This window comes from Amphiura filiformis, chromosome 5 (genome assembly GCF_039555335.1).
Source record: "Amphiura filiformis chromosome 5, Afil_fr2py, whole genome shotgun sequence".
In the NCBI taxonomy this organism is placed as follows: domain Eukaryota; kingdom Metazoa; phylum Echinodermata; class Ophiuroidea; order Amphilepidida; family Amphiuridae; genus Amphiura; species Amphiura filiformis.
Genome location: NC_092632.1, coordinates 42,893,800 through 42,921,159, shown reverse-complemented (window position 1 = coordinate 42,921,159; position 27,360 = coordinate 42,893,800). Strand labels below are relative to the sequence as shown.

General features: G+C 37.4%; 1 protein-coding gene across 1 annotated transcript in view; it reads right to left on the bottom strand.

Moving 5' to 3' along the window:
* Positions 1-27,360, bottom strand: part of LOC140152212 (uncharacterized) — a 194,699-nt gene that overhangs the window by 96,696 nt on the left and 70,643 nt on the right. Inside the window, exons 15-16 of the mRNA XM_072174511.1 lie at positions 9,850-9,960; positions 5,387-5,462 (exon numbers count right to left, since the gene is read on the bottom strand). Of these exons, the coding sequence (XP_072030612.1) occupies positions 5,387-5,462; positions 9,850-9,960 (187 nt within the window). The remainder of the gene's footprint in view (positions 1-5,386; positions 5,463-9,849; positions 9,961-27,360) is intronic.

The following is a 27,360-nucleotide window of genomic DNA, read 5'->3' as shown; positions in this document are numbered from 1 at the left end:
GATTTGTTATTTAATGGTTTATGGAATGAATTGGGGCCATAGTGGTCAGCGACAACCTGTAAAGTGTGCTGAGGTTTGTGGATCAACGTCTAGGCGTTGTGCCTGTGCGTAGCGCACTATAAATCACTGCGCTTTTCTTTTCTTTTTTTTTTTTAACCATCAGTGCAAGCCAAGGCAGAGTCTTCAGCAGCACAACATGGACATAATCAAGGTTACAGAATTCTGCCTCAAACTGTCATCTATTCTGAGGCAAACATTCAGTGCAAGCCAAGGCAGAGCCTTCTACAGCACAACATGGACATGATCAAGGTTGCAGATTCTGCCACAAACTTATCTATTCTGGGGCAAACCTTCAGTGCAAACCAAGGCATAGTCTTCAACAGCACAACATGGACATGATCAAGGTTACAGAATTCTGCCTCAAACTGTCATCTATTCTGGGGCAAACATTCAGTGCCAGCCAAGGCAGAGCCTTCTACAGCACAACATGGACATGATCAAGGTTGCAGATTCTGCAACAAACTTATCTATTCTGGGGCAAACCTTCAGTGCAAACCAAGGCAGAGCCTTCTACAGCACAACATGGACATGATCAATGCTGCAAATTTTTGCCTCAAACTGTCATCTATTCTGAGGCAAACATTCAGTGCAAGCCAAGACAGAGCCTTCAACATCACAACATGGGCATGATCAAGGTTACAGATTTTTTCCTCAAACTGTCGTCTATTCTGAGGCAAATCTTCATTACAAGCCAAGGCAGAGCCTTCAACATCACAACATGGCCATGATCAAGGTTACAGATTTTTGCCTCAAACTGTCGTCTATTCTGAGGAAATTCTTCATTACAAGCCACGACAGAGCCTTCAACATCACAACATGGGCATGATCAAGGTTACAGATTTCTGCCTCAAACTGTCATCTATTCTGAGGCAAACCTTCATTACAAGCCAAGGCAGAGAGCCTTCAACATCACAACATGGACATGATCAAGGTTACAGATTCTTGCCTCAAACTTAACTATTCTGGGGCAAACCTTCAGTGCAAGCCAAGGCAGAATCTTCAACATCACAACATGGACATGATCAAGGTTGCAGAATTCTGTCTCAAACTGTCATCTATTCTGAGGCAAACATTCAGTGCAATCCAAGGCAGAGCCTTCAATAGCACAACATAAAATAATCAAGGCTGCAGATTCTTGCCTCAAACTTATCTATTCTGAGGCAAACCTTCAGTGCAAGCCAAGGCAGAGTCTTCAACAGCACAACATGGACATGATCAAGGTTGCAGAATTCTGCCTCAAACTGTCATCTATTCTGCGGTAAACATTCAGTGCAAGCCAAGACAGAGCCTTCAAAAGCACAATATGGACATGATCAAGGCTGCAGATTATTGCCTCAAACTGCCATCTATTCTGAGGCAAACCTTCAGTGCAAGTGAAAGCTGAGCCTTTAACAGCATGACCTGGAATGATCAAGGTTACAGATTCTTGCCTCAAACTGCATGTCATCTATCCAGAGCCTTCAACAACACAACATGGGCATGATCAAGGTTACAGATTTCTGCCTCAAACTGTCATCTATTCTGAGGCAAACCTTCATTACAAGCCAAGACAGAGCCTTCAACATCACAACATGGGCATGATCAAGGTTACAGATTTTTGCCTCAAACTGTCGTCTATTCTGAGGCAAACCTTCATTACAAGCCAAGACAGAGCCTTCAACAACACAACATGGGCATGATCAAGGTTACAGATTTTTGCCTCAAACTGTCGTCTATTCTGAGGCAAACCTTCATTACAAGCCAAGGCAGAGCCTTCAACAACACAACATGGGCATGATCAAGGTTACAGATTTTTGCCTCAAACTGTCGTCTATTCTGAGGAAAATCTTCATTACAAGCCAAGACAGAGCCTTCAACATCACAACATGGGCATGATCAAGGTTACAGATTTCTGCCTCAAACTGTCATCTATTCTGAGGCAAACCTTCATTACAAGCCAAGACAGAGCCTTCAACAACACAACATGGGCATGATCAAGGTTACAGATTTTTGCCTCAAACTGTCGTCTATTCTGAGGAAAATCTTCATTACAAGCCAAGGCAGAGCCTTCAACATCACAACATGGGCATGATCAAGGTTACAGATTTCTGCCTCAAACTGTCATCTATTCTGAGGCAAACCTTCATTACAAGCCAAGATAGAGCCTTCAACATCACAACATGGGCATGATCAAGGTTACAGATTTTTTGCCTCAAACTGTCGTCTATTCTGAGGAAAATCTTCATTACAAGCCAAGGCAGAGCCTTCAACAACACAACATGGGCATGATCAAGGTTACAGATTTTTGCCTCAAACTGTCGTCTATTCTGAGGCAAATCTTCATTACAAGCCGAGACAGAGCCTTCAACAGCACAACATGGAATGATCACAAGATAACGTGTTGACAAGTTACGGACACAAACCAACACATGGACAGACACGTCGATGTCTAGTATTCATATAACCCCTTTCGCCATTTCTTGGCAGGGGATTAAGTGTGGGTGACTAATAATAAAGATGAAAGAGGCTCTATCAACATTAAAAGCATGTGTGGGTCATCTTTTTTGGGTGCAAACATCATTTGCTAACCTTTATTCTACAATTAGACTCTGGAGCAGGCGACTACAAAGTTTCTCCGCACATAACGATCCATAGCCGGTGAGGACATAGCATCTGGTTGTAAGTCTGATAAGAGAACTTTACAAAGACCTTTACAAAGACCTTTTAAAACATAGACCTAATGACCCTCTCATTAACAATAATTGCTTACCCACATACTTCAATTAATCACTAAGATGACCCCGGTGAGATGCAAGCATTAATGCAAGGTTATGTTACCTGGACAATGATGATGTGTGAAATTTTGATAGCTTTCGTCCTTTTATCACTAATGATCTGGCTAATTGCCCTAAAAATAATAACCTTTGGATTTACCATGCTTTGAAACATGAAATTACACAAGGGGAAATTACATAAGTGGTCTGATTTTTTTCAAAATGTGTTTTGTACATCACATTCAGGCCTGTACCAAAATAATCCAATTGTCAAATTTTGAGGTAAATTGCACCAGCTGTTTTGATATTAGAAGTAAAAATGTGCTTCACAATGGACTATAGAATGGTATGTGTGGTATACCATGACTGGGGATAACTTTTTCATTCATAACATCAACTGGAAAATATTTTAGTCATTTTAGTCATAAACCTTCACTGGAAATATGAGAAAAATATGAGCTTTCTAGTGTCTACCCATGCCAAAATTTCCACTTTGATAGGAAATTGTGGGGGGATGAGGCCTAAATCAAAAAGTCTGGCCTAAATCAAAGTCTGACCTAATCAAATTTTTGGTATGATCCTGAACCCATGACTTTAAACAATTAACACATGTATAGAGTCTCACTACAACCTGTTTTGTGGAAAATATTTAAGCATACCCCCTTATGTCCCCTTACTACTGGTTGCAGTGCACCCTCAAGGTTTTGCATATTATGTGTGTCAATATAGCTAACTACGAACATTTAAACCATCAAATTGAACATGCTACCAAACTAAACCTAAAAATAATGCAAACCATCATTGGCAAAGCAAAAATGTCAACCTGCATCTTCTATGCTTAAATACTTAGTGGCAAAATCTAGTGTAGCACTTAGGAACACAGAATGAGATTAATTTTGTGAAACTGTTTAAAATGACAGTATGAAGCACTTTTTTCATGGCAAAATGCTAAATAAAAACCAACTCACACATCTCAACTGATTTTTTTCAAATGAATGAATGAATTGACTGCTTTATAAAGTACACTAAATGACCCGAATGTGCTGAACGAAAACATCAAAGAAAGAACAACCCACACATCTCAACTGATTTTCTTCTTTTCTTCAAACAAAGAACAACCTTGTTGCACCAATAAACAAGAAATATCAGCATCATGTAATTAAAGCAAAAGTGGTTAAAAGCCTAGACCAAGAAGCAATGTTGGCAAAGTTTGGGATAAATTGACATCACTCAAGACAGAATTTTATTCAAATAAAAACTCTGTCCTCCAGTTGAGATTTCCCATGCATGATAACACAGTAAAACAGGTGGTAGGTATGTATGATTGTGGAATTGAACTAAAGACCTGGCTCTGACACCTGTTCTCCATCCATAGCTGCCATTTCAATTGTTATATGTTCCAGGTAGTTTACTGCATAGGGTCTATTGCACAGCAGATTTATACTTCGGATATTTACCTCAGACTAGTTCAAGTATAATCATAGGCGTAGATCCCGGGGGGAAGGGGGATTTATCCCCCAATATTTTGCTAGGGGGGATGCTCCATACAATCATCCCCCCCCAATGTTGACGCCTGAATATAGGTTTCTGATCAAATTTATCTCATATTTACCCATTTTAGCCCCAAAAGTGCAAATTTTCGCGCGCTTCGCGCCCATTTATTCCACTTTTGCACCATATTTCATCAGTTTAGCTTCAAAATAGCAAAATTTTTCGCGCGCTTCGCGCGCATTTGTAGCATCAACTTATTATGTCGCCAAAAGGTGCTGGATTCACTATTCTTCAAGAATTTTTTTCAACACCATCCCCCCCAATGTCAAAATGAAATCTACGCCACTAAGTATAATGCCCACTAAAACACTACTGTGTACATTCAAGATTATCCCTTGACAAACTTGCCAAAATCTATCAAGCATATGAATCCAATACTTTGCATTGTTGAACCCCTGGACACTACTGGTCATCTAACAGCATTTCTGATTGGTTGAAAACTTGAAATGCTCATTTCAATTGCCAATTATGACCAGGCTTTAAACTTTTTATGATCAAACTTGCATTTGCAAAATAATCTTATTAATACCCTCCTTGATTGGTTCAAAATCGGACACAGCATTAATTTTGGCCAATCGGCAGGTAGTTCTCATGGGGTTAAGTATATTGGTTTAAGGGTACAGCTAATTTTAGGGTTAGTTTTAGGGACAGTAGTTATTCAAATGAAACAAGTTTTAAAAGACATATTTTTGTATCTTACATGATATTGGTTCTACACTGCCAGGCCTGGAAAATATGTTTATTTCCCGGCAAGAGATACAAATTTCCCTCCAACTTTGCAGGATTTTTCACCATTTCTTATGTATTTCTTTATCCAGCAAAATTTCCCTCCAAATGACCAAATTTCCAGGCAAGGAGATTGCCAAATTGCCTTTTTTTTTAATTGCATACATCAGACCAGGTTGAAATATGCAAATGTGTTATATAGTATAACCGCATCTCTCAGACCTATCACCCTATTCAAAAACATCAGACATCACTGAATCTTTGTCAAATGGAATCATGATGAGAATGTGGATTACCTTTGAGCTTGCATACATGTATTCTAGCTCCTGCATTAACACTACCATCTTCCAGGTCAAGGATTGTTTCATCTACCTGCATTTCAAAGATTTAAAAAAGTCACCATCAATGAGCAATAATTTCATTTACTTGATGGCCAAGGCTATCGTTATACTCAAAAAATTGCTACAATTTTCACAAAATTCCTTATTTACTTTTCACCAAATTCAGTAATTGCTTGAATTTTCCTTTTGTTAATCCAGCTTTTTACAAAGATCATCAAAAAATACAAAAATGTTATGGTTGTACAAAAATGTTGTGGTAGCTTAAAAATGTTTAAAAGCAACAAAAATTAATAAAACACAAAAATTCAGTGTCAATATTACTAGGAAAATGCAATGTTATATAATCAGCAATTTATATGGAGCTTTGCACGTATCTAGCCGACTGTATACAATCAGATCCACTGCTAACAGTCAGGGATGTATACACCGAGCTATTACAAACCTGTTTGATGCTTGGCAGGGCTCTTGGGAGAGCCCATATGTTCCCATAAAACCAAGAACATGATTGCATGCCCAGCTCAAATTGTCTAGAAGCCTTCAAAGTTAAGAAGGGTTTATTCTCAATTCTGATTGTACGATCAAGATATAAAAGACATGTCTACATTGCCTTGCAGCCATTTTTAATGAATCTGTAGCAAAATTAAAATTTGTGATTGATGCCCATGTTTATGTTGTATGGTCTATTTTATGCTTTAGTATTGGGGTGTTTGTAGAGTTGTCTATAATTATCCTCATATATTGCTGTTAACTGACAATTTTTCAACTAATAAGCATTATTTTGGAAAATAGTAGAATTTACTACCTCAGGTTGTTCTATGGTAGACAAATGATAACAATGGGGTATTCCATTTAAAATCCACACTACCCCTGTGGAAGATTTTGGAAATATCTTCCACAGGGGGAGTATGTTTTCAAATGTAATTAGCCAGGGTTAATCATTTTGAAACCCATACTCCCCCTGTATTATGGCTTTACCTATTTCTATTTTTTCCACAACTGGAGTGAGTATTTTAACTGGAAGTTACTCAACTGTATTGCATTTCAAACTCATACTCCCTCTGTGGAAGATATTTCCAAAATCTTTCACAGGGGTAGTGTGGATTTTAAATGGAACAGCCTAATGAAAGAATTGTGTAATATTACTAGCTACTCAAATACAAAATTGACTCAGCTCAAAATAAATTTATAGACGGTACAATGTATATCATCAAAGTTTGTTGCCCGAGTTTGGCATCACCATCCATGGTCATAGTAAAACTGGCTACAACTGACATTGAATATCAAGGTAAAGCCATATTTGTACGTAAATGGAGCATATTGCCATTACACATTTCAGATATTAATTTCAAATAAACTCTGCGATGGCATCACAACTGCATGCCCTGCATGAGTTGCAAGTGTAAATATATATATTGTTCATATGTGACTCACTCCAACAAAACCTGTAACAAGTCGCCAGACATGTTTTTGAGTTATAGGCGTCAAAGGATGACATTCCCATAAAAAAAATTAAATTTTGAAATTCTTATTTTCATGGCATTTGACTGTGGAACTAAGTGTACCAGTAAATCCTTGGAAGTACTTATTAAAGAGGTTTATGTAATCAGTATTTAACAGTTGAACTAGCATAATCTCTATTCAATCTTGTGTCAAGCAGAAAACTAATTGGCCCATTTCTCAGAATAGCAATTAGGAAAAACATTAAGGTATCATTTACAAAATTATCCATATCTTGAAAAGTATTGAAGCTATTGATATAATTTTGGTGTCAGTTTAAAGCACATTGTCTAGCGCATACATCAGGAAATGTCAAAAAAGGAACTTGTAAATGGTTTTGTTAGAGTGGATCACATATGTTTGCTGCATTTCATGCTTCATATCTTGACTAGTTGACTCTGTAATGATCGAGTTATTACTAAAAACCTGGTGTCATGATGCGGAAATCTAGGGGACAGTTAAAAGCAGATGCAAGCACTCTGAATAAATATACAATTAGTAACTCCAGCATGCATGGTATGAACCAGTTATTGGCACTAACAATTACTTCATTTTATTGGGCAATTCCAGTTGAAATCCATGCCTCCCACACATAGCCTCCCACACAGGGGGTGTAGATTTCAAATGGAACCATCCATTTAAGGTAACCCTATTTGTAATTCACACTCCCTGCGTGGAAGATTAAGGTCATGTCTTCCATAAGGGTGTGTGTATTTGAACTGGAAGAGCCATTATAGGGAATAATGTATGGCGTCAGTTTGTTACACTTTTCACTTGTGGCCATTGACTGAAAGTCTTGATTGGAGTGACTGATATGGATGGTGGCAGTGGTCCCTTTGTGTGCAAAAACTGAGTATTTAATTGTCCTATGTGTGTCATGGTTAGTGGGGGACATCATAAGTAATGGTCATTTTGGTGACCCTACTTGACTTGATCATACTCCTAAACCTAAACCTGTGAATTGTGTAACACTTTGACTGTGGTACTGTGTACTACCTTATTTACTTCTTATTTGCTATAGTGTTACACAGAAATATTTTTGAATGGAAAGTAAGCAGTATTTAGCTTGATATACATGATTATCAGACAAGGCATATTAAAGCCATTGTAACATTTCCACAAGAAATAGAATTGTATTTATTTTCAACTGAATGTTAGTTTTCACGGTCTCCATTTAATTTTGGCACAAACAGATGAGACAATAGAAAGAAAATTGCTATTTTATGGTGCATTTAAATGTGACTCAAATATTAAAGGTGAGTGGTGTGAGTTATATTGCTCCAGTGGTTTTGGAATGAGAAGCAAAAACATGATGCATTATAGCACAGTAGTGGTTACTACTTTTTACCACATTTTTGTTAACACCATCTAAATGAAGCAAATCTCAGGCATTGGGGTAATGAGAACCATATGAGGTTTCTTCTAATCCCAAAATATCAATTTTGATATGGAAAATGGGGGGATGGGGCTCTCGATCTGGTCACAAACCTTTAAGTAGGTTGACGTTTAAATGCAGTAGACATGAATTGAAAAGAACAAAGTAAATATGCAAACATATGCGATGAAAGAAATGGTCTCACAATAATTGGCAATAAACTGTGATGGTATTTGCGTAATGTCATGCATCAACAGCAACAAATAAATCAAATGGCTCAGTGCATGTTTTACCAGATGCTTGCTTAACTTTTACAGGAAACTTCAACAATACAAAAATATTAAAGCACAAATTAGAGACCGGTGAAGAAGAGAGACGAACAATACAGAGAGAAACAGGGAGAAAGAAAGACAGACAGACAGACAGACAGACAGACAGACAGACAGACAGACAGACAGGCATGAATGGAATGAGACAGAGACAATGAAGGAAACAATCTAGGGACAATCAAAAGGGACTGTTTGCTATCTTTATTGGATTGCAAATGACTATCTTTAGTAATATGCTGTGTACTTGCTATCTTCAGTAGATAGCAAATGGATTTTGTGTTTGTTGCTATCTTCATTTGATAGAAAATGGGAGCTAATGGGAGCAAATTATGTTGTTTGTTGCTTTCTTCAATTGATGTGAAGTATGTAGACCAAATATGCAGTTTGCCATCTTCAGTAGATAGCAAATGGGAGCAAATATGTTGTGTTTGTTGCTAACTTCAATTGATAAAAAATGGGAGCAAATATGTTGTGTTTGTTGCTAACTTCAGTTGATAGAAAATGGGAGCTAATATGTTGCTTGCTATCTTCAGTAGATAGCAAATGGGAGCAAATATGTTGTGTTTGTAGCTAACTTCAATTGATAGAAAACTGGAGCTAATATGTTGTGTTTGTTGCTAACTTCAATTGATAGAAAATGGGAGCTAATATGTTGTTTGCTATCTTCAGTAGATAGCAAATGGGACTTGATGTTGTATGTTTGCTGCAAGTTGATTCAACATATTCAGTGATATAAAGATAATAATTGTCTCATGTCCCTGTTTTGTTGACAGCACATGGAACACTTATACAAATTTTATGTTTGAATTACTGTGTTTCTGCTTATTGCACCATATCAGTGTGTGACACCATCCAATGTAGTTTTACTACAAGTGACGCCTCAAGGACACTAGATGTGCTATGTCGATCCAATTAATCTGGGACATTAGACAAGTTAGACAAGGCTCTCCTTTGTCAAGTATAGAACACAGTGGTAGCGGAAGCATTAAAATTTAGGGGGGTCGGGGACGAGCATATTTTGTTCCCGTTTTACTGGGACTTCTTTTGCCCGCGCTTCAAATAATTTCAATTTCAGACTATTTAAGCCCCAAATACCATATTTTATGGTAATTAATTAAATCTTTCTTCCTCTCTTAACCTTTTCCAATGTTTGAAGCAAACATAATTAAATGGCAGTAAAGTATTCAAATCATTTTACACACACATATCACATTTACCTTTATTGTTCTATGACTCCAACTTGGTTGAACTCTATGGGAAGGGTTCAAACTAAATCTGTCAACATTCACAGTCCTTAATTCAGCATGGGTTCTATCAGGAAACTCCATCTGCAATGATTAAACAAATACATATAAAATCTTATCAAACATACAAGATATATAAAACAATAGATTAATCTACATTAAGGTGGGTCAGAGACTTCAGGCGATATTTTTCCAGTTTTGGTCATTTTGCTTAAATAATACAGTTTATTTCTGCAGAGTAAGACATTGATCTTACATAAAATGAGTCAAGGAAGCCACTGGTCACATTTATATTTCCATATTGTGGTTATTGATTAAATGATAAATAACAGGTTAAAACGAAAGTTTTTCTTATTTCCCCCCTCCCATGGAAAATCATACACATGGGGGTAAAATAAAACCCATTACAATGAGCCTGGGGATCTTACATATTAAACCCATGCCTTTTTCTGTGAGCGTGGGCTGTATTTTTTTAACATTTGAGCACAAATACCGCTAGCTCAGGCACCGCTCCGACTTGCCTTAAGTGAAATAAATGATGCAAGCTATTGCTATAGGAGATAAATTAGAAAAGTGGGATATGAATACCTATAGAGGCCGTCAGCCTTTTCCTCAGGATCCGCCATCTTGTGGGTACTGCCGTTCTGCATGTCATGCGTTAGACCTTACGCCCCCGATTACGCGGAAGTCGCAGCGCGTGACGCACCTCTGCAGTCAAGCGTCAACGCGGTGATCTTAGCAACAAGGCACTCCGTACCCACAAGATGGCGTCGTTGACGTCACAATGACTACCTCTATTGTTAATTTTCTCCATGCAGGTGTTGACTGTAGATGAAAAGTTTCATTTTTTTTAATTCAAAAATTTCACAATTGTAAATTGTCATGACCATATTTGGAATCAGCATGAAAAATGCATTAAAATGAGTACAAACAAGCCCAGTACTGGTTCAGTGGTTCTAAGATAGCTCTTGATATTTTGAGAAAATATCTCTAAACGTGGACTTTTTATGTTGAAGCCTATGGCTAGTATGCAGAGCATCAATTAATCAAGAGTCAAAATTGTTGCAATCACTGTCATTTTATCAACTGATTGCAAAATTTTGCACCTTTAAGCTCATGCTCACTGGCTTTTGATATTTATCTTTGCTTATGCATGAAAATTTCTCACAATACAACTTCAGTCTGAGTGCAGTGGGACAGATCATGTCATATATATAAAGTAAATTCAAGCAATTTAAAGAAGACATGCATATGAAATCTGTTAACATAAACCTGTACTTTTTCTATTCCTTTTTCCATGTTTATAATAGTCACTCGTATAGCAACTCACCGTGCTTTGTATCAGGTGGATATTATGGTTTCATAATCAAAGAAAATATGATACAAACTGAAGCTATTGTGAATTTTTAAAAAAGGGCTATCAAGCCTCATTTGATAATTTAGGGAGCAGATAAGGCTAGTGGGATGGTAGGAGCCAAAAAAACACCAGTGCACTTCTTAGTATTCTTAATATTAACACATTGATCTTATAGGAAATGAGTCAAGGAAGCCAATAATTGCATTTCTATTTCTGCGGGTCTTGCGGTTCTTGAGTTAAGTCCAATAATATATCAAAAACAGAAGGTTTTTGGCATTTTCCACCTCCCAAGATAAAATCCTGCACATGGGGGAGGAAATGACCCCATTGTATCAACTTCAAGCCTTCGGATCTCCTTTATAGAATCAATACCATTCCTCTTGTGTGTCAGCTTATTTGTCTCAATATTTGAGTACAGACACTGCTATAGTCATGCTCTCCTCCAACCCACCTTAAGCAAACTACCGTAAAAACTCGATAATATCAAGTGCTTTTGAAAACATGAAATTGTACCATAGTCCAGCGCTTTACCAACTGAGTTAATGGGGTTGAGACACACATTTGCAGGCTTACTTGTTCGTATATAACTATGTGTATTGATGATTTGCTCAAAACCCTTTACACTTTTGTGGATGGGGCTCTTCATGTTTGCATGTTTTAAAAGTGATTGATAGTAAGCACATATGCTAACTATCAAGTTTTTACAGTAGTCAAAAAAGAAAACCTTTGCCTATCCCTTGAAATGGCTAAGCAACAATTTTGAAACTATATCTCTGTTTATTTTCAACATACCTGACAAACCTCTTCTGCCACTCACAATGAGAAGCTGCAATTGTAATGAAAAAATGGTTCTAAAAAGCACTTGTTTATCAGGTTCTTTTGTTATTTACTATGGAGTGTTTGAAAAATGTACTATTTATAGGTTAAGATTGTTTCCTGAAATGAAAGATGTTTTCAAATCTACTCTCACTGTGTCAAAGGTATTTATATGTTACTTCTTAAGGGGTCTCATAATGATAATTATTATTAATTATTTGATATCAGAAGGACATTCTTCGTATTCAGAATGCAATTCGATATGTCTGATGTGCTCTAATGTCCCACAATAAATACTGCCCAAACATTCATACCCCACAACAAGCATATTATCTCCCAGATAAAAGTGCCAACCAATAAACCAAATTGCCATCCATTGTAAGAACAAAAATACTCTAAAATAGCTATTACACCTTGCAGGTCAGTTATTTTAAAATTTCACACCGCATGAACAATAGCCATTAGATTGTGCAATTGTTCAAACCTGTTTTGATTAACATTATATTACACTGCACACCTTTATCATAATGAACTATTGTGACTCTTCTGAATGGTGGTATTAAAAAAAAAAAAATTTCACTCTTAATATATCAGTTTGGCCCTGACATTTGTGATATGGCCCTCTGACATTTTTGATATTTTGTTATTGTATATACTGTACTGTAAGTGTTTCAAAGAACTGTTTGTATGGCAAAGGTGTCCAATACAGATTTGTTGGAAATGATTAAAGATGCACTTGTGGATCGGAAAAGCCCCTTCCCTCTGTCAATTGCGAATGAAATCTTTTTCCCCCATATGCCATAATCCAATATGGCTGCATGCCTAAATAAGTCCACATTCTCTTGATCTAACTTCTTTTGTTTGTCTTAGATTCAGGGTGTCACCTTATCATCAAGTATCAGACATAATTATTATAGAACTGCAGTTATATGACCTGCTACCACGAAACGAGTGCAAAGTCGCAAGTTGGTAGTTTCAAGACGTCCTGGCTGTTCAAGCCCATAGTATGTCCTTTGTGAATGAGTATTAATTTTTACTAAAACTGTTGAAAAATACAAGCAAACATAAATGCATCAACTTACAAGAAAAATGAATGCGTAGAAAAGCCCATGGCACTCAAAGGCAGACCAAAATATTGAGAAAATGATTAGATTTGAGTAATATTGAATTCGGTTTTTTTTATTAAAATGAAAAGAATTTTGATATTTTTGTAAGTACCAGGAACATGATGAGGGAATCTTAAAATTGCCAATATTGACTATGACATTTTACGAGTAAATTTTTGATAATTTTCATCTTAATTTTCGGATAACTGACCTTTTCATGAAAATGACAGGTTTAGTCAAAATGAAAAATTGATGCGGGCAGGTGACAAGAAACATGGAAGCAACATTCATTAACCTAAAGCTTTGATCATGAAAATTAAAACTATTACTCAAAGCAGAAATTAGTTCACTTTCACTCAGAACCTAAAGCTTTCTTAACAGAGATAAAATTATATTCAATAATTATATTTTTCATCAAAATATTTCACTTAGGCCTCTTAATATCAAAAGCATTATATTCATTTTGAATCGATGTAAAATTCCTCTTTCAAATAAAATATCTGAATGTCAGCAGGGCAAGTAATAATTAAATTAATAAGCTAATGGATATGTACATACAGTGTATAAAAAATAGTAACACAATTTACATCAATTTTAGTTTTAGCCTTGCTAGTGCTACCATCAGTGTATTGTGTAAGCAAGAAATAAAGAAGAATAAGAATTATGGACTCGGATAGCAACATTTGTACAGTATTTTTTCTGGTTCTGGGAGCACATCAGACATTGCACTCTGAATACAAGGAATGTTCTTCTGATATCAAATAATTTTGATTTTTTGAAATTTGTGATATAATACATATTTTATGCAATTGGTGTTTGTGTTTGGAGGCATAAAAATAAAAACAATACATCTTGATGATTTATTAGTTCATTGTTTGATTTCAATTGCAGCACTTAAATGGCTCTAAAATGGATACATGAGTTCTAATAATATTTTATAGTTGATGACATGCCATATATTACAATTATATCTGTTCATTAAATAGAGTTATTTCTCCTTGTTTAGTAACATCTGACAGGCCATTCTCAAAATAAAAACAATACTTCTCCGAGATGACGTCCAAAAACTTATAGGAAACGTCAATGAAATTAGTTCACCATTTTCTTCTGAGAAACTACTGCACTTATATTGCAACTGGCTATAAATATATCCCTATAACTATGTTATAAAACAACGCGCATGATTACACCCAAATGACACCCCAGCCAGACCCGTGCACGAGGGGTCTTGAGGGTGCACCCCCAAATTTGGAAAAGTATATAAAAAGTCCAAAAAATTCAGAATTTGCGAGCGTAGCGTGCCCAAAAATCAGGGTTTTTACGCTTTATTGGACAAAAAAGGTCCAAATTTTAGGAAGAAAGTCCACTTTTCACAAAATTTGGAAAAAAGGTCCACTTTTTCAAAATCAGCACCCCCAAATGAAATCCTGCGTGCAGGGCCTGACCCCAGCTAATAGTAGCTCCATACTTTGCACTCATTTTAGTGATAAAATTTTTACCCCAGCACCTTATCTGGGGGTAGGACCAAAATGACCATAGAGAGGGGGTTGGTGAGGCCCACCATTGGTTTCTACAGTAAAATCCATGATTTTCATTTTGTACTTGTAAAATTATTCCCCCCTTTGTAGTCTGTGTTACAAAATATGGCTCAGTAGTTCCAGGGATATACTTGAGTTTTAATTGTTTTCTCATCCATGAGTTTTATATCCCTAGCCATGCTAGGTTATTTCAACAAAGACTGTACAGCTGCATACTCATGTGCAGGTGTTATTCATTTGGTTAGTGTATAAGCGTCATTTCTTTCAAGCTGTAAAAAAAAACTTTGTTATTAAACATTAGTGCTCATATTTTTCCCTACTGTTCATTTTATCTTTCGTCGTATAGATTCATCAGGTTTGTAGATATTACACAAATTCAAGTAATTTCTTTCAATAAACATTTCAACGTAAAAGACAATGTTTGGAGGTCCATAAATGTATAAAGGGAACCCCTACAACTTTTAAAAATATGTATCCTGGGGTACTCTTTTGTGCAGAATTCAAATCTGGCATCAGAAAACTTGCAACTCCTTTACCTTAAAAGATATAGGGCCCTCAAAATGCAACTTCGTCCATCCAGGACCAACTTTGGGGGGTCAGAACTCCAAAAGTAAAAATAATTTTATTGTCCATTTTTTTGCTAGTCAGAGCCCTTTGGTAGGACATTACTCTTATCCCATATTGAGCCTATTAGAATACTTTTAGCTGAGATATTACCCATGCAAAACCCCAATTGTACATTTTTTGTACATTTTGAACCCCCTGAAAACCAATGTCAGACATTTTGCCCCACCATCAACTTCAGGTATGTTGAAAATATGTTCTTGGACAACATTTCTGAGAGATTGTGGCTTGGGGTCTTGATGACTTTGCTTTAAAAACATCAGTTAGGTTTGCCCACGCCCCCAGAACTGCTGGCTGTGATTGGCTACTGGCACGCGACTCGACACAGGGCATGGATGCACAACAGGTAACGGCCTGATATCACAACACGCATGGCTCCACCTTTTATTGATCTACGGGACAATGAAACCCTTTTCAACAAAACCCAGGGCTTATTACGCCAATGACAATTTTGGTTTTGATTGAAGTTTGCGCAATCAAAACCCGATTATGGGTAATTTAGTAGCTGATACATTGATTGTACTTTGTGAGTTTCCTAATTCCTTCAGTACATTGGTCCCAGAGAATAATGTAGAATGGTTTCTCTGAAATCACAAGGCTCATAAACTGTATGTGTTGTTGGCCATTTCAATCTCTCTTTTCATTTTCATCATCCACCTGTGTCACTTTGCCAGTAGATAGCATCTAACAAAATTGTGAAGTACATGATTGTTATCAACAGCAAATGTCATGGGCAATTTATATTAAACAAGTTGATATTTCTTTGTTATTGTTATTTTCAGTAGATAGAAGCTATTTTCAGTAGATAGCTGTTATCTAAAGTAGATAGCAGCTGTCTTCTGTACATAGTTGTTATCATCAGTAGATATCAGCTATTAGATCTTCAGTAGATAGCACCAATCATTACATGTAGTAGATAGCAGCTATAGATCTTCAGTAGATTGCACCAATCTTCAGTAGATAGCAGTTATCTTCAGCAGATAGCTGCTATCTTCAGTAGATAGTGCCAATCTTCAGTAGATAGCAGCTATATACAGTAGATAGTGACCATCTTCAGTAAATAACAGCTATCTTCAGTAGATAGCAATAATTGCATAAAGTATCCCTTATCTAGAGCTCTTTTGTTGACCTATCTACTGAGGACTGAGTATCTCACTGTATAGCAGTTTAAAATTAACATATTCTCCACCAAGTTCATTGGAATTTCCATTTCTATTTCCCTGGTTAAAATGCTTGCCAAGGACATCATTTATTAATAGTTCACCTGAGGAATACCTAGTACATATTTTGTCTTGTACCAATCTGGTCTTGGTTGATGAAGGCCAATTCCAGTCTGCATGGATGCCACACACTGTGATGCACTCTCTGGTTAAAATGCTTGCCAAGGACATTATTTATTAATAGTTCACCTGAGGAATACCTGGTACATATTTTGTCTTGTACCAATCTGGTCTTGGTTGATGAAGGCCAATTCCAGTCTGCATGGATGCCACACACTGTGATGCACTCTCTGGTTAAAATGCTTGCCAAGGACATCATTTATTAATAGTTCACCTGAGGAATACCTGGTACATATTTGGCTTTGTATCAATCTGGTCTTGGTTGATGAAGGCCAATTCCAGTCTGCATGGATGCCACACACTGTGATGCACTCTCTGGTTAAAATGCTTGCCAAGGACATCATTTATTAATAGTTCACCTGAGGAATACCTAGTACATATTTTGTCTTGTACCAATCTGGTCTTGGTTGATGAAGGCCAATTCCAGTCTGCATGGATGCCACACACTGTGATGCACTCTCTGGTTAAAATGCTTGCCAAGGACATCATTTATTAATAGTTCACCTGAGGAATACCTAGTACATATTTTGTCTTGTACCAATCTGGTCTTGGTTGATGAAGGCCAATTCCAGTCTGCATGGATGCCACACACTGTGATGCACTCTCTGGTTAAAATGCTTGCCAAGGACATCATTTATTAATAGTTCACCTGAGGAATACCTGGTACATATTTGGCTTTGTATCAATCTGGTCTTGGTTGATGAAGGCCAATTCAAGTCTGCATGGATGCCACACACTGTGATGCACTCTCTGGTTAAAATGCTTGCCAAGGACATCATTTATTAATAGTTCACCTGAGGAATACCTAGTACATATTTTGTCTTGTACCAATCTGGTCTTGGTTGATGAAGGCCAATTCAGTCTGCATGGATGCCACACACTGTGATGCACTCTCTGGTTAAAATGCTTGCCAAGGACATCATTTATTAATAGTTCACCTGAGGAATACCTGGTACATATTTTGTCTTGTACCAATCTGGTCTTGGTTGATGAAGGCCAATTCCAGTCTGCATGGATGCCACACACTGTGATGCACTCTCTGGTTAAAATGCTTGCCAAGGACATCATTTATTAATAGTTCACCTGAGGAATACCTAGTACATATTTTGTCTTGTACCAATCTGGTCTTGGTTGATGAAGGCCAATTCCAGTCTGCATGGATGCCACACACTGTGATGCACTCTCTGGTTAAAATGCTTGCCAAGGACATCATTTATTAATAGTTCACCTGAGGAATACCTGGTACATATTTTGTCTTGTACCAATCTGGTCTTGGTTGATGAAGGCCAATTCAAGTCTGCATGGATGCCACACACTGTGATGCACTCTCTGGTTAAAATGCTTGCCAAGGACATCATTTATTAATAGTTCACCTGAGGAATACCTGGTACATATTTTGTCTTGTACCAATCTGGTCTTGGTTGATGAAGGCCAATTCAAGTCTGCATGGATGCCACACACTGTGATGCACTCTCTGGTTAAAATGCTTGCCAAGGACATCATTTATTAATAGTTCACCTGAGGAATACCTAGTACATATTTTGTCTTGTACCAATCTGGTCTTGGTTGATGAAGGCCAATTCAAGTCTGCATGGATGCCACACACTGTGATGCACTCTCTGGTTAAAATGCTTGCCAAGGACATCATTTATTAATAGTTCACCTGAGGAATACCTGGTACATATTTGGCTTTGTATCAATCTGGTCTTGGTTGATGAAGGCCAATTCCAGTCTGCATGGATGCCACACACTGTGATGCACTCTCTGGTTAAAATGCTTGCCAAGGACATCATTTATTAATAGTTCACCTGAGGAATACCTAGTACATATTTTGTCTTGTACCAATCTGGTCTTGGTTGATGAAGGCCAATTCCAGTCTGCATGGATGCCACACACTGTGATGCACTCTCTGGTTAAAATGCTTGCCAAGGACATCATTTATTAATAGTTCACCTGAGGAATACCTGGTACATATTTTGTCTTGTACCAATCTGGTCTTGGTTGATGAAGGCCAATTCCAGTCTGCATGGATGCCACACACTGTGATGCACTCTCTGGTTAAAATGCTTGCCAAGGACATCATTTATTAATAGTTCACCTGAGGAATACCTAGTACATATTTTGTCTTGTACCAATCTGGTCTTGGTTGATGAAGGCCAATTCAAGTCTGCATGGATGCCACACACTGTGATGCACTCTCTGGTTAAAATGCTTGCCAAGGACATCATTTATTAATAGTTCACCTGAGGAATACCTGGTACATATTTTGTCTTGTACCAATCTGGTCTTGGTTGATGAAGGCCAATTCCAGTCTGCATGGATGCCACACACTGTGATGCACTCTCTGGTTAAAATGCTTGCCAAGGACATCATTTATTAATAGTTCACCTGAGGAATACCTAGTACATATTTTGTCTTGTACCAATCTGGTCTTGGTTGATGAAGGCCAATTCCAGTCTGCATGGATGCCACACACTGTGATGCACTCTCTGGTTAAAATGCTTGCCAAGGACATCATTTATTAATAGTTCACCTGAGGAATACCTAGTACATATTTTGTCTTGTACCAATCTGGTCTTGGTTGATGAAGGCCAATTCCAGTCTGCATGGATGCCACACACTGTGATGCACTCTCTGGTTAAAATGCTTGCCAAGGACATCATTTATTAATAGTTCACCTGAGGAATACCTGGTACATATTTTGTCTTGTACCAATCTGGTCTTGGTTGATGAAGGCCAATTCAAGTCTGCATGGATGCCACACACTGTGATGCACTCTCTGGTTAAAATGCTTGCCAAGGACATCATTTATTAATAGTTCACCTGAGGAATACCTAGTACATATTTTGTCTTGTACCAATCTGGTCTTGGTTGATGAAGGCCAATTCCAGTCTGCATGGATGCCACACACTGTGATGCACTCTCTGGTTAAAATGCTTGCCAAGGACATCATTTATTAATAGTTCACCTGAGGAATACCTGGTACATATTTTGTCTTGTACCAATCTGGTCTTGGTTGATGAAGGCCAATTCAAGTCTGCATGGATGCCACACACTGTGATGCACTCTCTGGTTAAAATGCTTGCCAAGGACATCATTTATTAATAGTTCACCTGAGGAATACCTAGTACATATTTTGTCTTGTACCAATCTGGTCTTGGTTGATGAAGGCCAATTCCAGTCTGCATGGATGCCACACACTGTGATGCACTCTCTGGTTAAAATGCTTGCCAAGGACATCATTTATTAATAGTTCACCTGAGGAATACCTAGTACATATTTTGTCTTGTACCAATCTGGTCTTGGTTGATGAAGGCCAATTCCAGTCTGCATGGATGCCACACACTGTGATGCACTCTCTGGTTAAAATGCTTGCCAAGGACATCATTTATTAATAGTTCACCTGAGGAATACCTAGTACATATTTTGTCTTGTACCAATCTGGTCTTGGTTGATGAAAGCCAATTCCAGTCTGCATGGATGCCACACACTGTGATGCACTCTCTGGTTAAAATGCTTGCCAAGGACATCATTTATTAATAGTTCACCTGAGGAATACCTAGTACATATTTTGTCTTGTACCAATCTGGTCTTGGTTGATGAAAGCCAATTCCAGTCTGCATGGATGCCACACACTGTGATGCACTCTCTGGTTAAAATGCTTGCCAAGGACATCATTTATTAATAGTTCACCTGAGGAATACCTGGTACATATTTTGTCTTGTACCAATCTGGTCTTGGTTGATGAAGGCCAATTCAAGTCTGCATGGATGCCACACACTGTGATGCACTCTCTGGTTAAAATGCTTGCCAAGGACATCATTTATTAATAGTTCACCTGAGGAATACCTAGTACATATTTTGTCTTGTACCAATCTGGTCTTGGTTGATGAAAGCCAATTCCAGTCTGCATGGATGCCACACACTGTGATGCACTCTCTGGTTAAAATGCTTGCCAAGGACATCATTTATTAATAGTTCACCTGAGGAATACCTGGTACATATTTTGTCTTGTACCAATCTGGTCTTGGTTGATGAAGGCCAATTCCAGTCTGCATGGATGCCACACACTGTGATGCACTCTCTGGTTAAAATGCTTGCCAAGGACATCATTTATTAATAGTTCACCTGAGGAATACCTGGTACATATTTTGTCTTGTACCAATCTGGTCTTGGTTGATGAAGGCCAATTCCAGTCTGCATGGATGCCACACACTGTGATGGACTCTCTGGCTAAAATGCTTGCCAAGGACATCATTTATTAATAGTTCACCCAAGGAATACCTGGTACATATTTTGTCTTGTACCAATCTGGTCTTGGTGCAATTTCAGTCTGCATGGATACCACACACTGTGATGCACTCTCTGGTTAAAATGCTTGCTACGGACGTCATATAATAACAGTTCACAGAAGAAATACCTGGTACACGTTGGCATTCCTTATGAATGCGTCGCCTTGGTCCTTGAGAATTGTTTCTCTGAATGAGGGGTTGACTGCTATATGAAGTTAAATTATAGGGACCACAGATTTAGTTTGAAAAGAGATGGGCAATCAATGGTGAAAATGACATGTCATTTGCATTTACTAAAGCGAAACAGACTAACTCCAAACAGTTCAAGTCTCAGCATCACCAGATAATGAGGGCCAGTTGTTCGAGTGCGACAGGCAAAACTGCTATGCACATACCACGTATACAGGATCATAATGCGTCCCTTGTTGGCATCCATAGGCAAACCTATATGCAAACTCAGGGGGTGAAAAATTTAACTAGAGACATCCATTTACGAAATTTACACTCCCTATCCCTGTGTGAGTGATTAGGTTACAGGGGTGTATGAATTTCCACTGGAATAGCACATTGACGTTAGAAATCAAGTGACAATCTTCTTCCTTAAAAAACAAAACAAAAGGGCATTTTCTAAAAAAACGGAAAGACAAAACCAAATTGTTTTTCTCTCTCCGTGGTGACCCGGTATAGCTGTTATTACCATAGCAACAATTTACAAACATTATGCCGACCAGCCAGCCAGCAAGTCAACTACTTCCCAAAATAATATGTTCGTGGATTGTAAGCATTCAATTGTCACGCTCTGTTCATTATAACCTATCACAACATTCTTCCGTTTTATTCATTAAAAATTGATTCCAAGATTCAAAGAAAATTATTTTTAACTTTCAATGGTGACAAATCAATTAACGTGTGTTACGGACCATACAAACTGGGTAGCGCCACTTAAGGCGAGTCGGAAAGAAGCATGACCTATCGGCATTTGCATTCAAATACTGAGACTAATAAAGCTGACATGCAAGAGGAATGGTATGGGTAATATAAAGAAGATCCCAATTCCCAAGGCTCATTTCCACCCCATGTGTATCACTGATTTTTCTTGGGAGGGGTAAAATGCCACAAACATTTGTTTTGATATATGATTGGCTTTAACTCAAGACCAGCAAAGCTTTTGGAAATAAAATGAGTGGATTGGCTTTCTTGATTTATTTCCTTTAAGATCAATTACATTGCAGTTTTTTAGTTTAAGGCTAAAACTAGATAAATGGGCTATTCTATTTAAAATCCACACTACCCCTGTGGAAGATTTTGGAAATATCTTCCACAGTGGAGTAGGAATTTTAAATAGAATTACCACATTAGGCAGCTCCATTTAAATTTCATGCATCCTCTGATAAAGATTCAACCTGAATCTTCCACAGAGGGAGGACAAGTTTCAAAAATAGCTGGTCAAGGTGCTAATTCCATTTGATATTCATACTCCCCATGTGAAAGATATTTCCAAAATCTTCCACAGGGGTAGTGTGGATTTTAAATGGAATAGACCCTTAATATTCCTGCCATCCCACTTGCCTAAAAGGAAAGTGCCTTTGATGAATCTTCCTTTTGTGCTAATTTATCACACACAGTAATAATAATAACAAGTCTACTTATTACAGGTTGTGAAGGTCCAGGAATCAAAGACTATCAATGAATCTAAGGGCTCATATTGAAATTCCCTTACACAGGAAGGTGTGCGCCATCCTGCAGCTTTCCTGTGCTAGCCTTCTTTTGTTAAAATCCTGGGCAGGGTGTATCTCTGATGCATATAATCCATCCGTTTTATGACTGAGCTTTCCTGAGGCGTGCGCTTAGCGAGGGGAATCCTGCCTTCTTTCTGTGTGAAAACGTGGTAGGGTATTTCAATATGAGCCCTAAATGAGTTGAAGAAGCTAGCTGCCTCCATACAAATCACACTTTATCACGGCAAGACAGAGCAGTGCCTGAACTAGCGGTGCTTGTGCTCGAATATTGAGAAAAATAAAGCCCACACTCACAGAGAAAGGTATGGTTTCAAAACTCAAGATCCTAAGGCTCATTGTGATGGGTTTTTATTTTTCCTTATATGATTTTCCCTGGGAGGGGGGGGGGGGAAATAGCAAAACGTTTTGTTATGGACTATTATTTGTACCGCACATAATAATTACATTTGCCATACTTGTTTAGGGGTGCATTTTCAGATAAATGTTTATACATGTATACGGTCATTTTCACAGTAAAGGGTGTAACTTTTGATTTTAGGGTCAAAATTTCAAACCACTTAAATATGTTTCTGTGTACTGAAATCATGCATAGAAGCAACTTAAATTCCAGTAAAATAATGTTTCAAGGCTTAAACCTTTTGATTTTTAATAAAAAATTTGACATTTCCATAACATTTTGGTTAAAATCTAAGAACAAATGTATTTTACATAACCTCAGAAAATTATGACATGAAAGCTGGAATACATGTGAAATCCCATTCCAAAGTAAGTCAACAGATATAAGTTAAATTTTATACCATGTTTTGCTATGTTTGTAATTGCAGTTTTGAAAATTTTTAACATCAAGTGTCATTTACAATGGAAATTTCCAAACCTTCAACATATTTTGTAAGTTTTAATTGGGTTCCTAAAATAATTTGAATGTCTAACTTCATGTACAAATACTACTTGATGAAAGGAACCTCCCAGCCAAGTTTCACAGAAATTGGAGTTATTTTTAGAATTTGCAATTCAAGTGATTTGTGTTTCGGAGGCTTCAGTTAACAACACAGGTGATCATAAAAGTAAAATATTTGGCTAACTACTACAAGTTGACATAAAAAAAAAAGGTTAAAAATATCACAATTACCAATTTTCATGCTTTGCTTCTAAGTATTGAATTTCAGTTGTGACAAAAATTAAATTATCACAGCAAGTCATTTTTTTTTGTTTCGGAGGCTTCATGTTAACAATTGTTAAACATTGCAGAAGTAGTTTTTTTGAAAACAACAGTGTTGGGATCATCTAAGCTGTTATTTTCTTGTGTGTATTGAATCAATAATTCTATGCGGCAGATATTGTAGATTTATCACATGTTAATTTTTTCACCCATTTGTTAAGTATGGTGTTTTTTGCATGTGAAGCCTCCGAAACAGGCTTTTTGGGGTATCAGTATATTTTTCAAACATTAACCATAATGTCAAATTTTTTTTAAATTTATGACATTCTGCACATATCAAGTAATAATTACAATGCAGATATCAGTATGAAACACACCAATTTAGATATGCATAGATGATAATTAATCTTATTGTTGTTTCGGAGGCTTCATTTGTTTCGAGGCTTCAATTGTTAACGGAAAGTTTGTATTGGGTCCCATTTTCAAACGGTGATATATATCTCCACGATTTAAAAACATGTGACTTGAGGATCTACTTTGCTACATTTTGATAAATAGATTGGATGAGCTCTTTTATTTATATTTGCACAAGCTTGCTGAACAGTTTGTTTCGAAGCTTCAAAAAGTTAACGGAAAACGGCTCTTTGAAGTCAAGATTTTATAAAAATTTTAAAAGCTTGCAAATCGACTAATTTTTGTTACCCATTTCAAGTTAAGATAACAACTGTTATGAATCAAGAAGAAGTGAAGAAATAACCAAGAATTATGAACCAAAGCTACACCCACAAAGTTTGTTAACAATTGTTAACGGAAAATGAAGCCTCGAAACGACAAATATCGAAGTCCGGTTCTCAAAAATACAGGGACGTTCACAATTAAATCTAATGTGGCAGTGTTTACTGAACATATGACTGTACTTTCAGGATAAGAAAAATTATCCATGAACTAACTGAAGAAAACACAGGGTTTTACAAAAATGTTACTGTTTTTTATAGTTTTTCAAAAGGGCAATATTAAGTACATTTAAGCCTGCTAAAACTGAACGCTGTAACTCCCAAAGCTGATTATGCTACCCAAGGTAGCTGCTAACTAGATGACTTATGTGGCCAAAAATCATGGAATTCTGTGGCTTTATTAGAACACTACGGATTAAAATGTTAAAAATCCAAAGTTACACCCTTTGCCGTGAAAATGACCATACAGTACTTTTTGAAAGGCCACGTTCACCGATGATACCCCTTGTCAATGTCAAGTACCCCAGGCACTCCCCGAGTTTTGGTAACAAGCAAACATGCAAAGCTCTGAAGAAAAATGTGGCTTGCTATTGAGCTATTCAAGTTAACAGAATAACTCTGTTTACAAAGCTATTGAAAACTTCTGAGAATTCCTCTATTTCTTATCTGGATAAAAACCTACACTGCGCTGATAATGACCGTTGTCAGCTAGCGTAGACTATATTTGCCATCGCTGATGGTCACTTCTAGACTTCCTTTCTGCAAGCTTTTACGTTAACGCAGAGGCGGTCATGTGCGTATTTATAAATACGGGAATTCCTCATCAGGATAAAAACCTACACTGATTTCGACTGTTATTATAGCTAGCTTTGACTATATTTGTGTATTTAAAATGTACAGGAAGATCATCCGCTATGCTGATGGCCACTTCCAGGCTTTCTTTCAACAAGTGTTTGTGTTAGCGCGAAAGTGGCCATATGCGTATTTATAAATACGTACCATATTTCCTCCAATAGTTGCCCCCATGGATGTTGCATTTTCCAAAAGGGAGCGTTTATTAGAGGTCATTTTTAGAATGATAATTCCGTTAAAATCATTAGGTAAGCTTAACTCATGCTGAAATGACAATTACTATGAACTTAATAGGAACAATGACTTCCAGTTCACTTCCGGGTATACCACCAGATTTTCGCCATTAGCGACCATGTGTGCACCTTGGTAAGCTTACGTACCACACAAGATAGCATGGATATATCAGCATTTTTGAAAAATCTTGGTTGAAAAAAGTGGTAGGGGCATCTAATTGAAGGGGGCAACTATTTATGGAAATATAGTATTTATAAATATAGTCAAAGCATACTGCAATCAAGGAAATAAATAGTTGACACACCTTGACAATATGTTGAAACTCTTACAGTCTTCATTGCCGCTCTGATAGTTCAGTGAAATTAGTATAACTATGTTTGATGAGAAGTACAAACCTTCCCCTTTCCCCTTCCCTCCCCCATTCCCCCTCAATCAATCAATGTTGAGGAGACTGGAGAGCCCAATGGAAAAGTGTTTTCATCAACATTGAATTGGGGGAAGAGGGGTGGCGATTTTCATTTAGTATGCCAGAGTGTGCCAACATTACTTTCCCTGATTGTGGTTGTACTGTCATAGTCCTGTGAGTACAACTGGGCTGCTACAGAAATACACACTTCAGATGCACAAGCAGCAAATCATACCAATTAATATGCAGCAGTTGTGCAGTCCCGACCCCTTACAATGTTATTTCATGTACAAACAAAACATATCCTCACAAATTCATATCATATAATGCATTATGGAGAAATATACATGTCAGTAGCGTTACTTTGTCTGTACCAGTCAGCACAAGAAATCTGACATGCTATAGCATCGTCGTAACACCAATAATACCTGTTGTATACATATAGTTGCAGCTGCAAGCTGATTTATATTGGTGTGGATGATGTGAATTCAAATCCACGCTTTGTTTTGTCAACCAGCTCAAATAAGAATTTAATGTGTTTTCTAATCTTGTATGTGTGTCACTGGTTGACTGCTGTTAACAGTTTGATGTACTGATGCAGCCATTTTGGAAAGCATGTGACACAATGTGGTAGTTGTCTTCAAAAATGTAAATTTAGATTTTTTTAAACAAACTCCTTCTTCCCCCCCCCCTTTTTTTTTTGCTTTAAAATCTCAGCCATTGATTTTGGTTTTTTTTGGAAGATTTAACCAAAAAGCTGGGAGTGAAAGAAAGAGGAGAAGAAGAGGAGGAAGAAAAGGAGGAAGAGGAAGAAGAAGAGGAGAAGGAGGAGGAGGAGAAGGAGGAGAAGGAGGAGAAGGAGAATGTAAATTTTTTTTTTTTTTTTTATACTCCTTCTTCCCCCCCCCCTTTTTTTTTTGCTTTAAAATCTCAGCCATTGATTTTGGGTTTTTTTGGAAGATTTAACCAAAAAGCTGGGAGTGAAAGAAAGAGGAGAAGAAGAGGAGGAAGAAAAGGAGGAAGAGGAAGAAGAAGAGGAGAAGGAGGAGGAAGAGGAGGAGGAGACGGAGAAGGAGGAGGAAGAGAAGGAGGAGGAGAAGGATGAGAAGGAGAAGGAGGAGGAGAAGGAGAAGGAGGAGGAACCAGAAGAGGAGGAGGAGAAGGCAAATATAAACCTGAAAACTGCTTGAATTTTAGACATTAGGCGGTGGCGTTGTATTTAGCGTAAGCTTTGGATATTTAATTATTTTCTTTATTTTTCACCAGGTAAGTCGGGTGGAAAATAAA